This window comes from Brassica napus, chromosome A6, assembly GCF_020379485.1.
Source record: "Brassica napus cultivar Da-Ae chromosome A6, Da-Ae, whole genome shotgun sequence".
Taxonomy (NCBI): Eukaryota; Viridiplantae; Streptophyta; class Magnoliopsida; order Brassicales; family Brassicaceae; genus Brassica; species Brassica napus.
The window spans coordinates 20,767,394-20,782,892 of NC_063439.1; the positions used below are offsets into that span (position 1 = coordinate 20,767,394).

The 15,499-nt window shown below is 31.1% G+C and overlaps 2 protein-coding genes across 3 annotated transcripts; both read right to left on the minus strand.

Annotated features, from left to right (window-relative positions):
- Window positions 1-903: 903 nt before the first annotated feature.
- On the minus strand, window positions 904-4,542 carry LOC106447053. Its single transcript, XM_013888900.3, has 13 exons — window positions 4,308-4,542; window positions 4,124-4,199; window positions 3,940-4,044; window positions 3,772-3,869; window positions 3,613-3,696; window positions 3,388-3,548; window positions 3,239-3,311; window positions 3,107-3,152; window positions 2,913-3,022; window positions 2,656-2,820; window positions 2,528-2,589; window positions 2,138-2,453; window positions 904-2,004 (listed from the first exon to the last, which is right to left on the minus strand). Exons 1-13 carry the CDS (start codon window positions 4,377-4,379, stop codon window positions 1,132-1,134), a joined length of 2,241 nt encoding a protein of 746 aa, XP_013744354.2. The 5' UTR covers window positions 4,380-4,542; the 3' UTR covers window positions 904-1,131.
- A 1,509-nt stretch (window positions 4,543-6,051) lies between these two features.
- LOC106447052 (dehydrodolichyl diphosphate synthase 6) lies at window positions 6,052-7,475 on the minus strand. Of its 2 annotated transcripts, none has more exons than XM_013888898.3 (2): window positions 7,272-7,475; window positions 6,052-6,997 (listed from the first exon to the last, which is right to left on the minus strand). In XM_013888898.3, the coding sequence occupies exon 2, from the start codon at window positions 6,985-6,987 to the stop codon at window positions 6,196-6,198; it is 792 nt and encodes a 263-aa protein (XP_013744352.2). In that variant the 5' UTR covers window positions 6,988-6,997; window positions 7,272-7,475; the 3' UTR covers window positions 6,052-6,195. The 2 variants fall into 2 exon arrangements, with proteins under 2 accessions (XP_013744352.2, XP_013744353.2); XM_013888899.3 differs by having other exon boundaries at window positions 6,052-7,000; window positions 7,272-7,440.
- Between the last annotated feature and the right edge of the window lie 8,024 nt (window positions 7,476-15,499).

Genomic DNA, 15,499 nt, shown 5'->3' on the forward strand with positions numbered 1-15,499 from the left:
TTCAAGGCATGTGCCGTCGTCTCTTCTTATTTCAAAACTTTTATTTATTATTCTTCTCTCTTTTTTTTTTTGGGTGGCCTTCTACTTTATTTTCAGATAAAAATGGTGCGCTCCATAGGCGCGGCTTAGCAAACTTTTTAATTTTTAATTATTTTAATAGTTTTGAAGCAAGTAATTAATAAACATAAGGTTATTACTAATATCCGTATTTACAGAGCTAATCATATGCTCTCTCAGACTAATTTCAGAGAATAATTCGTTTAGGAGACAAGGACCCGATTACGTACCGAGAATTATGCTGGCCCGTGACAGTTCTTTCCATTTCAAGTGTTGTGTTTCTGAATATATGAATATTCCATTTAATAGCCTAAAATATTTTTGGAAAAGTTAAATCAAATTACTTTGCTTCTCTCTATTTTTGGTCAAGATTCATGCCAAGTTAACTAATATAACCAAAACATATTCCTCCAAATCAACTATTCCTCAGTTTGATAATTGATTCAACTAAACGAATTTGGGTTTGAAAATAATAAGAAATGTGTCTATTTTATTGTTCTATAAAATTCAAAACACATGTTTAACTGGTATTGGATTGAAGAATTTGATTGATTCTAAAAGAATTCAATTGTAGATATAAATAATAGTTTTACAAACACAGACACTATCAAATTCATAGTATGGGTTTTAGTATCCAAAAATAAGACCTGGCTCATTTGCCTTCAGTGTGACAGCCGCTGGTGGAGCTTTGTATACTCGAAGTTGTCTGATGAGACGTTCAAGTATTCTTTGCATTGTCTTAGATTTTGATATCAATAAGTTGTGAGAATTTTTATGAACTTTTGTGTTTTAAGCCTGTATTCACATCACTTCTAAAGAGTAAAACATCCTTAATTTAGAATTCGATTTATCATCCTAACTTCTTCTATATTACCGTATGATTTAATTCCTTACAAATTATGCAACATCATCTAACGGAGACAAAATCAAAAACAAGATGAAAGACAAATTGGTTCAAGCTTACATGGTACACATGTAAAAATTGCTGAGTGAGACTGCCACTGGAACGTATACCTTCTGGAGAAGGTTCGCGACTTGGCTTTAAGCCCTCAACTTTTCGTATAGGGAACAGCTTCACCTGAAGAGACTTGATAGTTTTCTTGGTTTCTTTGTCTTCTCCGATGATGGTAACGAGTTGCTCTCCTCTTTGCTTGACGCTTGTTGACTTGGTTTCACAAGAACTTTTAGAAGATCGCTCATAGATTTGTCAGAGACGAAGCCGAGTTTTGCATCTTGAATCTCCCTCACAGGGATGTCGTTGTGTTTCACTTTCTGTGTCTCCTTCAAACGGCTCTTTTGCTTAGGAGGATCAGATACCAGTGGTTTAGTGCCACCTTTGTTATTCTTTTGATCTACAGTCTGATGCTGATTCTTTGCTGGACAAGCGAGACTCTCTTGTTCATCTGATTTTGACCTCTTTGAAGCCTTTTGTTTCGGAGCCTCTGGGACTAGTGCTTCTTTGTGAGGCCGAAGCCGCTTAGGTTTCTGGACTACAGACTGATCTTGATTCTTTGCTTGACCAGACAAGGTCGAGTCCGGACAAACCTCAGACTCTTGCTCATTCTTGTGCTCACTGTTTTCTCTCATCCTCTTCAAAATCTTTTGGTGAGCCTTAAAAACAGATGATGCCTTTGAGTCATGGATTTGGCCTAGACCTTTGTTATCCTCCTTAGAAATGACCAACTCAGCCTCCTTCTTCTCCTCCATACAAGCTGATGGAACAATCTGATCTATGGCGCTCTGTTTCTTCTCGACCGGAGTTGGCTGTTCGATGATGGTGTCCAGAATGATTTTGCCAAGAACAAACCCTACTTCGCATGTAACTCCCTTCCCAAGTGAGCAATAGTCAATAGAGAAACCATGTTTTTCGCTTTCATATGATTCCACGTCACTCATTCCCGTAAACAAATCCGCTAGTTGTTTCCCCTTGTTCTTCGATACAAACACCTGGAGAAACCGCATCAATCAATTATAACGTTATAACTATTTGATCAAGCAAAAACTGAAGCAGAGGACAATGATTAAAGACATTAGCTAGGTTACTTGGGGTACAAGAAACAAGAATGCACTGTGTACATACCAGACCAGAGCGTGTGAAAGATGGGAAATGGTATAAGGCTTCGTGTAGAGACTCCATATCAGTGAGAACATATTGAGTATCTCTTAACAGAGATGCGAATTCTGAAACTGCTTCCGCAAGATCTTCATCGGATCTCTTCCTCGAAGATTTTTTAGATACCTCAGGGACGTATCCAGCTACTGAGTTTTCATTTTCTCTAGCGAATCTGAGAGCTTCCCTCCAGTTTCTGTGGTAGAGAAGCGAGGCGAAAGCGTGCAGCACAATAGCCTCCTGAGGGTTACGCACTAGTGTGATGTGAAAAGCCAATAACGCAATCCTGTTCCAAAACAAACAAACATTAAAGTCAGAGCTTATCATCGAAGGTAAGAAATAAAGAAAGAAACAACTCACCATAGTCTGGAGTCGGCAGGTTGCTTGCAGGAAACCAATTTATCCATATTGGAGAATAACTTCTGCATCAAACGTCAAAAAAGGATCATTAGAAAAAAAACGCTCCTCAAATAACGAGAATCACGTACCATTAGCATTAAGGAACTTTGTTGAGATGTTTTAGTAGCTTGTTCCAGGTAAGCTGCCTGAAAAGGAAGCAAAACGTGAAGAAGCTTGTACTTCATGAGAAGAAGGATGGAAGGCGCAGCAGCTCCATATCCAAGCATGTAATTCATCTCCATGAATATTCTAACCTGAACAAAAGGAAAGAGGAAGGCTGTCATACGCTAAGACAATGGAAGATATTATCTTAAACTAAAGAGATGGATTCGAGCAGTCAAAATACCGGGCTCAAATTCGCAATGGACGATATAGATTCAGGTAGTGCAGTCTTAATATCCTTTGAAAGAGATAGACCCAATCGAGCTGAGAGTCTTAACCCCCTGAGAACTCTAGCTGATAGACATAATGGTTAGACACAAAACTTAAGTACCTTGTCCAGATACAAGGCCTTCTTGAAAAGAATAAATAAAGGCATACCACAATCTTCACTGAAAGATACATGTGCTGGGACGAGTGTACGTAGCTGCATTCGCATTAGAAAACAATGGTTAATACCATAAAAATGATTTACATAAAATAGGAGTAAGCAAAAAAAAAAGGTTAAGTAACCTTTAGATCCTTCAAGTCTTCCATTCCATTGTTGTAGTCATAAATTTTAAGCTCAAAAGGATCAAAGAACAAACTGCACACAGATTTAGAACAACAAGTAAGAAAACAATCCTCTTTGCTACGAGAAGCATATGTTTCAGAAACTAAACCTGTTAACTGTGAAATCCCTTTGCAAGCTGTTCCTCCAGAGATTGCAGTCTTTTGCATCCCAACCAGAATACATTTTGAATAGGTTGATTTTCTCTTTGGTATCCCGCGTATCATTTTCATGCTCAGTGTCATTTTGTGCCACGGTATTGAAACTGGACACCTATAAAACGAGAAGTGTCACCGAATAGAGAAAAATAAAAATGAAAAAGTACCAGAAAGCTTACCTCAATCACCGAGCCTTTCATCCACACGTGACAAATAGGAAACCGTCTCCCAACAACCTGAGCACGGTGAAACAACCGCCGGATCTATAACAAACAAAAAAAAGGAGATGAATACAGCAATAACTAAAACATAATGTACTAAACTAACAGAAGAATAACCTGTTTAAGATTAGCTGTAGTGATCACATCATAGTCTTTTGGCGGTCTATGGAGTATCAAATCCCTCACACATCCACCCACAAGATATGCATCGAAACCTAATAAAGGAAAACAAATAGTTCAGCTTTCTTCTCATTGCAGCAACCAAGAAACATAGAGAACACAAACCTTGACGTCTAAGGAGTCTCAAGACATTCAAAGAGGACTCAGGAACCATTGAATTTCTAATCCCACAGTCAATTGCTCGTACCTTCTTCCACTTTGATGTATCAACTGTTAAGAACAAACAAGTGACAACATGTTACAGTCTGAACCAGGTATAGTAGTATCAAGAAGAAAAACACAACAGAACCTGAACTTATGTCTTCATCAATAACTGAACACTTCTCCATGACTCCCTCAGCAAGCGTGCAGTTACTCCTTTGTAACTAGAGACCAGAAGAAGAAGCTCGCAGATGAAGTGTTCGACCAATTGCCGCAGAGAGATCAACAAACCAAACTAGAGAATCTGTTAGAGGAAGAAGATAGAGACCCACCTTGGAGTAAATGGCGGCTAGGGTTTGAGAACGAAAGAAGGCGCTTCCTCTACGCTTAATTAGACCCGACATAGCATAGGCGTCACATCATGGCTCTTTAAGCCGCAAGTAGAACACTATCGTTGCAGGTTCGGTGGCGGAGTTGCGATTTTTTTAGGTTTCAGAGTCTAATCCAGACCGTCTGTACTTTAACCTACCGAACCAGAGTTCAGTTCGGTTCCGTTCAATAACCAACCCTGATTGTTTTGTTTTATATCTCTTAACCGAAATTTTGTGTTTCCATCCCCGGGTTTCTGGGTTTTATATTGCTAAACCAAAATTATCTGTTTCAAATTTTAAGCCGCCATTAAAAATTCATTCATGTTTTGTCACTGATGTCCGGATTTCGAGTACCAAAAAGTGAAATTATATGGGACTTAATAGAAAAAGATGTACAAGAGACTCGCAGCATAGAAAAAAATACGGCTAAGCGTAAATTCTATAATCTTTTTACAATCAGACACATAAAGCATCTAAAATCATTGATCGTAGAATCGTCTTTTTCAATAATAATTTGTAATAGTATAACTATACAGAGATATAAAGTTTTAGTTACTAAATAGCTAAGGGCATCTCCGTCCCTACTCCATTTTTTTCTCTAAAATGGAATAAAAGTGAATATGGAGAATGTTCAAAAAAAAAAAAAAAAAAAAAAAAAGTGAATATGGAGCAAGGAATGCTCTAACTCAATTTCATATCTCACTCCATAATAAAATTTACTCCATAAATGGAGTAATTTTTTTTTTTGTTCATCACTCCATTATAGAGTGGGAAATGGAATAGGGTTGGAGCAATTTTACTCCATTCTCATTTTTATTCTATTTTGAAGAAAAAAATGGAGTTTTACATTGGAGATGCTCTAATAACTAAGCTAAGAAAAACATTAATACAACCACGTTTAGAAACATTGCAGATAGCAAAAGCATTCCGATAGGCTCTCTTTCCAGGATGGTTCTTTTCAGGGTTATTTTATGAGTTTATTTCTTCACTCGTTGAAACTTGTCTCTCATAAAGGCTGCCTTCCACGAAGGTTTCTTCTGGAATGCTTAGAAACAACATTCTTCTCCAATGGCAAGAGTCTCGACTCATCAGGCAGTGGAACAGAGGTGTCTATTCTGAGCTCCACTATAGCAAGCACAAGTTTCATTGAAGCTACAGCTTCATGAACACATCTGCCCGGAGATTTCGGCATTTCATATCCCAAAACAGATTTGCACAGGTGAGATAAAGAGGGCCTTGGAAGCTTTCCGATACCACCAGAGATGTCGATAACTCTTGCATGATCCATCTTTAAAGCTTTGAGATCCTTGTTCAAAAGGTGACCTACCATTATAGTTTCCGTAGGAAATAATCCCAGCAAAGGAGTAGCATTTGATAGATGAAGAACACGAGAATCGAGTCCGGTAAGTTAATAACTGGCTGATTTGGTTTGACAAGCACATCAAGAATCACCTCGAAATGGGTCAACCGCAGCAACCCTAACAGCAGCTTCAGTGTTATCTCCATAGAGACAATCATGCAAGACATTTTGAATTTAAAAAAAAAAACCGTGAGTTTCATCAGATACTGTATATAAGTTTTCAATGGGGTGACCAGAAGTTGTATTGTTAATCTATGTTATGTGACGAAACCATCATCTGGTGTGCTTGGAGCAGATGACTGCAACAGTGCAAGACCAGTCGCAATAATGATATGGCTACATCCCTGATCAATCAAAAGACATTCCAAACGAGCGTTTTCGTTGTGTGTAAAATACATTGCATGTTCTATGTTTATCCAAAGTTTCCGTTTTGATAGTATACCATCACATGACCAAAAAAAACAAAAGCCAAAAGAAAGATGAAGACAACTACAACTGTTTCTTCCTCTTCTCCAAGTATGAATGGCTTCTCTGGAAGTTCAATATAGCCCACACCAGATGCCTCAGTCCAATCTCAGGCCACAGAGCATCCAGAGAGAAGAGCTGAGAGTTACCTGTTTGCCACAAAAGAAAGTTGCTCAGCCTCGTCTCTCCCGAACTCCTGATCAGTATATCAGGCTCCGGCGCCACGCTCATCTGCATATTCTCCTCAATATCCACCAGCTGAATCCTCTCTGTATCCCTATCTGCCTTGTCCACACAAGATCTCTTGACAGCTTGAACGATCTCATCCGTCGAGTTATAAGCAACGCAGACAAGAAGCACCACTCTACTATTCTTAGCCGTGGCCTTCATGACTTCCTCCGCAGCAGCTCTCACTTGGTCGTTTAAAAGCCCCAAGTTACCGATAAAATAAACCCGTATCCCGTACTCGTGCACGATGCTCTCTTCATCAAGCAAAGACTTGATCTTTTCCAACATCAAATCCATCAGAGACTGAACCTCCTCAGGCTTCCTCCTGAAGTTATCTATGCTGAACGCGTATATGGTCACGTACTTGATACCCAGCTCGTAGCAGTACTGCAGCATCGACATAAGGGTGGAGAACCCGGCTTTGTGGCCTGACCCGTCTTCTAGACCGCGCTTCTTGGCGTACCTGCGGTTCCCATCCATGATAAATGCGAGGTGGGTGGGCAAAGGACCCATAGATAGGACTCTGAACAAACATCTCCTAGAAAACCTGTGTATCTGCTCGAGAAGTTGCCTAACTTCACCGCCCATAGCTTCTCCACTGCTTCATAACGAAAGATTAGTACACAAACCTTAACAGTATTTAACATGTAATGTCTTCAAAAAACCATCAAGTAAGTGTTTGGGCCTTTTGAACACGAATACAGAACTAAGATCCTCACTCACTCACGAGTAAACAACAAAAAAAATCTGTAAAGTTGCATGCTTCCGAAAGAAACCATCAGAAGATTTGAATCCAGATTTAGATAATACGAAACAAATCTCCAATACCCAGAAAAGCGAAAGAGAAATCAAGTAGAATTGGTGTTTGATACCTAGCTGAGATTTATGAAGTGAAGCACTCTGCCTGCCAGGTATGTTAGGATCAGAAACAGATGAAATCTCTTTTCTTAGCGAATAGTTGTTGACGGCAACAACCAAAATCCTCCGTCGACCAAACTTCTCAGTTGACTCTGTGAAAGAGAGGAGGAGGAGAGGGGAGTAATTTACTTAGAGGAAGATAAATAGGGAAAGAACCGGAACCGGTTATGAAGGAGATAAAACCTATTAAAACCCGGTTCAGATTTTTTCATTTATTTCCCTTAGGTATTCACTTTTTTCTGCTAAATCTTACTCTATTAAAAGGGGAATATAAACTCCATTAAACCTATCCATCTCAGCAAATTAAATCACCCAATAAAATATGATTTTTTTGTCATGTCACTATTTATTGAATCCAATAAAACATTTTATCTTCATTGTTCTTATTGAAGCCTCTGAAATTTTTTTTATCATACATTTAAGAATCTCTATTTTTTAAAATTTAATTCTCTTTGTTGATCCTTGCAAGATGAGAGACGATGATGTTTCAACTTCCGTTGTTTCTCTCTTTATAATTCTTTCGTTGAATCTTAGTCAAATGTATCACTTCTTATAATTTGGAATCCTGCTAAATTTTAGATGTAATATTTAGTTTACAAAACAAAATAAAATAACCATACACTACATTCTCATCTTTATTGTGTTAATCATGTTATTCTTTTTTGGTTTTGTATGATGGAAACCTATTTTACAACACATAATCCATAATACATTTGAGAAACTAAAAATAAAAACTTAAGCCTTTTTCAAAAATAAAAAATAAAAATAGAAAACTTTGCACTACAAAATATATGCAGAACATAGTAAAAACATTCGGTTTAAATGTGTCAGACAAGAATATATTCTAAATTTATACTAAATACAATCTAGAATGCAAAAATATACATACAAAAATGACAAGTTTTACCAATTTATACCATATCATTCGCGTGTAAATGCTTACGTAGTATATGGAATAATATGTTCAAATAATAGAAAAATTGTTAGATCACAATGATCCAAATAACAGACCACTATTTTAAAAGAATAGATAAATATGCAAAGTTATAAATTTTAAAATTACAAGTAACACGTAAAATTGTAGGACATAACAATTGAGTTCAATAAATAAAATTACATAAAGTTAACAAATTTTTAAAAATAAATGCAAAAAAGAATACAAAATATAAACCGCGCGTAGCACAGTTAAAGAATCTAGTTTGAGTAATCTTTTCATTTTGGTCAGGCTTGAGGTTAAAGAAAATTGATTAGTGTTGAGGTTAAAGAAAATCAATACTATTAAAAGGGAAGAGTTTTAATAAATCTATTTACAAAATTGTTTGGACCCTTTCTTTTCATTATTTTTTGGTCTTCTCCTATTAGCATGTGACCCTTTCCTTTTTATTATATTTGCGTTCTCTCCTATATTTTATTACAAAACTATAGCGATTATTGATTCCATGGGCGTATAACATAAATTATTTCCCCTGACAGCATTTGACACTTTGTCTTTCAAAACATCTCGCCTATCTAAACATCTAAGACACCACAACTATATCAATTATTTAAATTCACATTCTCTTTCAATCATGTCGCCTATCTATACATTTAATACACAACATTTTATAAGATATACGTGTATTTAACTTACAGCATAATTTGCCATAGTTTTAGATCTTCTAACATTGCCATAGTATTACTTCCATTTCAAGTAAATAAAGAAATCAACTTTAGACACCATAGATTATACGATACAAACTCGATCGATGCTTGACATGTCTTCTCTTCCTGAAACCAAAAAAAAGAAGTTATAACTAAGTACGTACCTAAATCACTTATTCAAAACCTAAAGCAACATTATATACACGATCGTACCAGCATTGATAATCATAAATATTGTTATAATATATATACAATTAACTTTATACATATAATTGTATGGATTTGTAATAATAAAACATTTGTCTCAAACTGATTTAAAAAACATTATAATAGTTACTATTAATAAAATTAAAAAATGAAAAAATTAATACTTGGTTCACTATTTTGGTAGATTGATAGTTAATGTACTTATAAATAAACTTAATAACATTTGTTAAAAAATATATTTATACAAGTCAAATATATATTGATATATCAAAAATTCTAAAACAAATAAAAAATTATATTCTTCTCATTGGGTTCATAACGGTCTTTTATTTATTTTAAGATATTCTTACCATATTTATTTTATTATATCCTACCCCACTGTATATGAGTAACTGGATCTCTCGGTTCGACCACAAGTCTGACTCAGATTTGAAATTCAATGAAAATATTGTACCGGACTGAAATAATAATAATAATAATAATATAACAACTTTAAAATATTATAGATATCTAATAATAGACATAAATTCATTTAATATTTGGCTTTACGGTCAACAAAAAAATGTCTGCGCTTCTTAAGCGCGGATCAAAGTCTAGTTGATTATTTAAAATCTTAACTATTATATTTTTTTTATAAATCTTAAACTCCACCTATTCAAATTTAAAATGTAAATCTAGATTAGTTAAAGTGTTTTTTACCTCTTTAATGAAACTTGTTTTGAACATTTTTGTGTACAATATTTGTGATAAAATAATTTCGGACTATCATAAGAAATTTCTCTTTATATTTTATTGTATTTAGTGCTATATTTTATGAGCTAGTATTAAATATGTCAATATTTAAATATATAAATTCTATTGAAATATATATATATATATATTTAGTTAAACTACGTTAAATTGGTCAAAATCAATTTTTTATATAATATCATGAACTGATAAATTTAAATAAAACTTTTATCGTTTGACTATCAAACAAAAATTGATTAGTGTTGCTCTAGTTTTGTATTTGTTGATTAACACTTACAAGTAATTTTGATTATATATATACCAAATATATAATATGATATATAAGTCAATGTAGAGATATAATTATAATTATACTTAGTTTATTTTTATTAATATGATAGAAGGGTGAATAGGGTGTTAAGAAAAATAATAGTAAATCAAGTGGGATAAGAAATTGTATATATACTTTATAGATTTACTATAATTAAATAAATATTGTTTGAAAAATATGAAATTTTAATTTTCAAAAAAAAATCTGAATTCCCTTTTTTAAATTGATATTTATTTTTTTTCAAACTTTTCCAAAGAAAATTCAAAAAAGTTATTTCGATAAAGATTCTTTTAAAAGGGGAGTTTAGGAAGACCTTCCCAAATCTGTATGATATTTTTTTTGAGTTTAAGTTAAATAAAATTTTCCTAAATGTTTATAATATATTTCTTAATTTAAGTTTAGTAAGACATCTTCCTAAAATTTAGGAAATTATTGATAAATATATATAATATCTTCATAAAATTTAGGAAAACATTCATAAATTTGTACTTCAGATATATTTAAAATGTGTATTTAAAAAATGTTTATTAATATATATTAATGAATATCTTACTGAATTTGAATTATATGTATATTTATAAGATATTTTTAAATATATAAGTATAACTTCTTCCCAATTTTTTTTGAAACACCTTCATGAATTTGATATCTAAATTATATAAGAATATCTATCTATCTATCTATATATCAATACTATTAAAAGGGAAAGAGTCTTAAAAAATCTACCTATGAAAGTTGTTTGGACCCTTTCATTTAACTCATTATTTTTTTGGTCTTACCTTAAACTTAAACTAACAATATGTTACCATATATTTCTCCAACAATAATTTATTCAATTTTTTTATTTATTCAAATATCACTCCTAAATCTTAATTATTAATATTACTATATTTACCATTTTGACTTTTAATCATAAAAGCATTGAAAGTAATGTTTTATACTATCACTTTTATCATATAATATATGATTTAAAGCAAGAGAAATTACACAATATATATGTTTACATTCTACCTTCCTCTTTCCTTTATAATAACGTAATCATATCATATATAAACTTTCCTACTAAAATCTCATATTATATACTAAACTTTCAACCGTCTATAGTTTGATAGATATTTTTATATTTAAAAATGAGTTTTCTAAAAATATTTCATCAATCATGTTTTTGTACAATAACATTAAAAATCTATATCAAAAGGTTGTTGGACCCGATATGGACGTAATGGGTCCACACCTGTTTGGATATTTAGGATCCTAAGAAAATTTGAAATATCTAAAAAATCTGAAAAAATCTGAAACACGAAAAGTACTTGAAACTCCAAACAAATACCAAAAAAAATTCAAATACCTAAAAATTCAAAATCTTATTCAAAATCTGTCACTGAACTGAAAACACCCAATTTTTTTTTTAATTTAAAAATTTACTTGAACTCAAAAACTATAATCGTAAACCAAAAACCTAAAAAAAATATCACATAATGCTGGAAACATATTCGAAATATCCAAATATACCTAATAAACATAACATATTTATGATCGGGTCTAGAGTAGGACCCGGACTCAAACAAAGACCTGCGGGTCCAATAAAAAACCCCAATAGGTTATCTTTTTTGGACCTGAACTAAACCTAAATTTTCGGGTCGGTCTGGTTTGTTTTTTGATCCGGATATAATTCTCATGGCTAAAAGAAATTTACGTAAATGTGTACATATAAAATATCAAATAAACTAATTCATAGATTATATAACTGTTAAAAATTATATTTTCGATATAATAAGACTTTGTATTATAATATAATTCAAAAAACCCGCGCTTTCCAAGCGCGGGTCAAAATCTAGTATACTATTGTTTGTGAAATAATTTTTCACAACGAATCTCTCACGTTAAAAATTAGACAGGTTAATGTCACTATTACAATAAAAGTAAAATTAGTCAAAAAAATAAAATAAAAACGTGTTTTAAGAAAAAAATTATAAAATTAGTATATATCTCCCAATTTTCCCGTTGATGTGATGATGTCTTAAACATATTCTAATGGTCTATTTTACAAACTTATATTTTTAATTTATAAAAAGCAGGATCACTATTTTTATTTTCCGTATATTCTCACAAACCACCTTTTTTATTTTTAGTAGAGTTTGACCCGCATGTCCGTGCGTATAGTTATTTTCACTTTTATATACGTAAATATTATTTAAATGTTTATTAGTTAATAGTTTAAATATTTTCATAGTTTGAAATGTTTATAAACACAATAATTAAATAGTATACATGCTGTAAAAAAATATTGACCTGTACACCATACTAAACCTTGGACAAACCCATTGATATGTTTGAGTAATATTTTTTTAGCACTAAATTGTTTCACAAATGTAATGATAATTTAAATCTTTTGAATAGATATTGGCCATATTGCGAGATTTAGATACATCATAAGAGAAATATCCAGTTATAAGCATTAAATATATATATATATATATATATATATATATATATATATTTGGTGAGATTTAGATAGAGTAAAATGAATATTCTGTTATAAAAAATCTATATTATTATTTGCGAAGTGATTTTTCGCAACGGAGTTGTCACGTTAAAAGTTTGATTGGTTAATGTCATTGTTACCCTTCATGAATATATATATATATATATATATATATTTTATATTAATTATATAATTAAAAACAAATTTATATTAATAATATCATATTTTTTATAAAACAAATAATTCTTATACATTGTGCTGTTATCGCAATAAATATGTATATATATATATTAATTATATAATTAAAAAGAATTCTTTATTAATAATATCATATTTTAAAATAAGATAATTCTTATATATTATGTTGTTATCTTGAAATAAGTTTTTTCTGTTATATTTTTTTTAAACTAAGATATACAACAATTTATAATCAAATAATAAAAAAGTAAGAACATTTGCATAAAGATGTTTTCTAAAATATTTTAAATACTTGAGTGTTTTAAATGAAAAACTTTATCAAATAATAGTATATATATTTGATTTTTGAGTTAAATTTTTTGAACACATAAACAATAATTTATCGTACTTGTTTAGTATAACTAATAAATATTCATAAAACAATTATGTCTGCATGTGCGGACAAAACACTTAGTTCACAATATATGCTAAAAGTTTGTATAGTTATAATTAAATTATGGTGGATATGTTATATATAAAATAGGTAATCATGTCCATTTCATAGACATTTAGGAAGTGGTATAAATATTGAAAATAATGTATTTTATTTTTCCATTCAAAACGGAACGAGATTAAGAATTTTCACGTTTTTGTTTTAACTGGTTATTTTACATGATGTTCAATTTAATTTCGAGAAAATTTATCCTACTAAAAAAGTTTTCAAGTTAAAGCGTTAGATTGAGGTTTTTGAAAAATATTATACTAAAATAACTAATTTAGATTGGTTTTAAATCAAGGGGACAAAAAATGTGTTTTTTGTTATATTTTGGAAAATGTCCCAAAAAATATTAAACATAGTGGAAATATCATTAAGTTAAATATATTGACTAAATCTGAAATTCTGAATGACGAAATACTTTAATTTTTATTAACCTTACATAATATTTCGCATGATGTATATAATTTATATTAAACAAAATTCGTGAAATAATTCATTCTACAATGCATTCCACGAATTATCGATCAAGATTATTAGTATATTTTTTCTTAATAATCGAACTCACAATGACCATAGCTTGGATCATTAAAAACGAATATACCGGTATTACTGAAATAACATGCTTTTCGGTTTTTCCATTATATTGGTAATACTGATTCATTACAAATAAGACATGGCTTCTAAGATTATCTGGCTCAAAGCAAGGACCATCTGGTTTGATTGGTATACAGTCAACATGTCCATGACCACACATCCAATCAATATTAGCTTGCATTAGTGCATGTGTCGCCGATGGAGATACCACACACCACTGACCTCTGGCACGTGCGAGAGGAAGGTGGTTGATCGAAACGATTGATAGAATGAGGAAGATGAGTATTGATGGCGGCCACATAATTCTAATGATATTTTTTTTTTAAAAAAACTTCTGGATTTTTATATAAAACAATTGTGCTTATCCTTATAGAGTATAACCTATTTAAATTAATACTTTATAAATTAATATACAATAAAAATCTTTATAAAATAATATAATTTTATAGTCCCAAATTGAGTTTTTAGTTCAATTAGTATATCGATAATTTAATATCTCTATATATTAAAAAAATTATAGTTTTGGTGTAGTCTCGACATTATTAATTTATAGAGGTTTCATTGTATATGTTTTTAAAATTAACATATTCTTCCTCAGACTTTAATTTTCCATATATATAAGGAAAATATATTTTCAATGTCAAAGTCAAGTGAGTCAATAATTTGTAATTAAATGTACTCCTTAAAATTAAATTAGTCAAATTTATTTTCTCACATAAAAGTGGAAATGATCTAAGAATTTAATAGTAATACATCATCATACACATATCATATCAAGCTTTAATTGTTTAATAATTTGAATTAATATAGATATATTTTAATAAATGAAATATATAAAGTCATTTTCATATCATATATCATACACATAAACTGATAAACTAATTAATTTAATGCAAATAATAGAATTTATAACTTTAGTCAGAACGAGATTAAGAATTTCATGTTTTTGTTGTAATTGGTTAATTTTACATGATGTCCATTTGGATAATCCATTTCGAGAAGATTTATCCTACTAAAAAAGTTTTCAAGTTAAAGGGTTAGATTGAGGTTTTTGGCAAATATTATACTAAAATAACTAATTTAGATTGTTTTAAATCAAGGGGACAAAGAATGTGTTTTATTTTTTGTTATATTTTTTTTGCAAATTTCCCAAAAAATATTGAACGTAGTGGAGATGTCATTAAGTTAAATATATTGACTAAATCTGAAATTCTGAATGACAAAATACTTTAATTTTTATTAACCTTACATAATATTTCGCATGATGTATATAATTTATATTAAAAAACATTTCGTGAAATCATTCATTTTACAATGCATTCCATGAATCAATCAAGATTATTAGTATGTTTTTTTCTTAATAATCGTTCTCACAATCACCATAGCTTGGATCTTTAAAAACGAATATACCAGTATTACTAAAATAACATGCTTTTTCAGTTTTTCCGTTATATTGGTAATACTGATTCATTACAAACGATACATGGCTTCTAAGATTATCTGGCTCAAAGCAGAGACC

What these genes read in the sequence shown, in the direction of transcription:
- LOC106447053 (XM_013888900.3), bottom strand. Translation starts at nt 4,379, where the DNA reads ATGTCGGGTCTAATTAAGCGTAGAGGAAGCGCCTTCTTTCGTTCTCAA. An exon ending in TGATGAAGACATAAGTTCAG is followed by an intron (nt 4,045 to 4,123) that starts GTTCTGTTGTGT and finishes TGTTCTTAACAG; the next exon opens with TTGATACATCAAAGTGGAAG. An exon ending in CTTTCACACGCTCTGGTCTG is followed by an intron (nt 2,005 to 2,137) that starts GTATGTACACAG and finishes CGGTTTCTCCAG; the next exon opens with GTGTTTGTATCGAAGAACAA.
- LOC106447052 (XM_013888898.3), bottom strand. Translation starts at nt 6,987, where the DNA reads ATGGGCGGTGAAGTTAGGCAACTTCTCGAGCAGATACACAGGTTTTCT.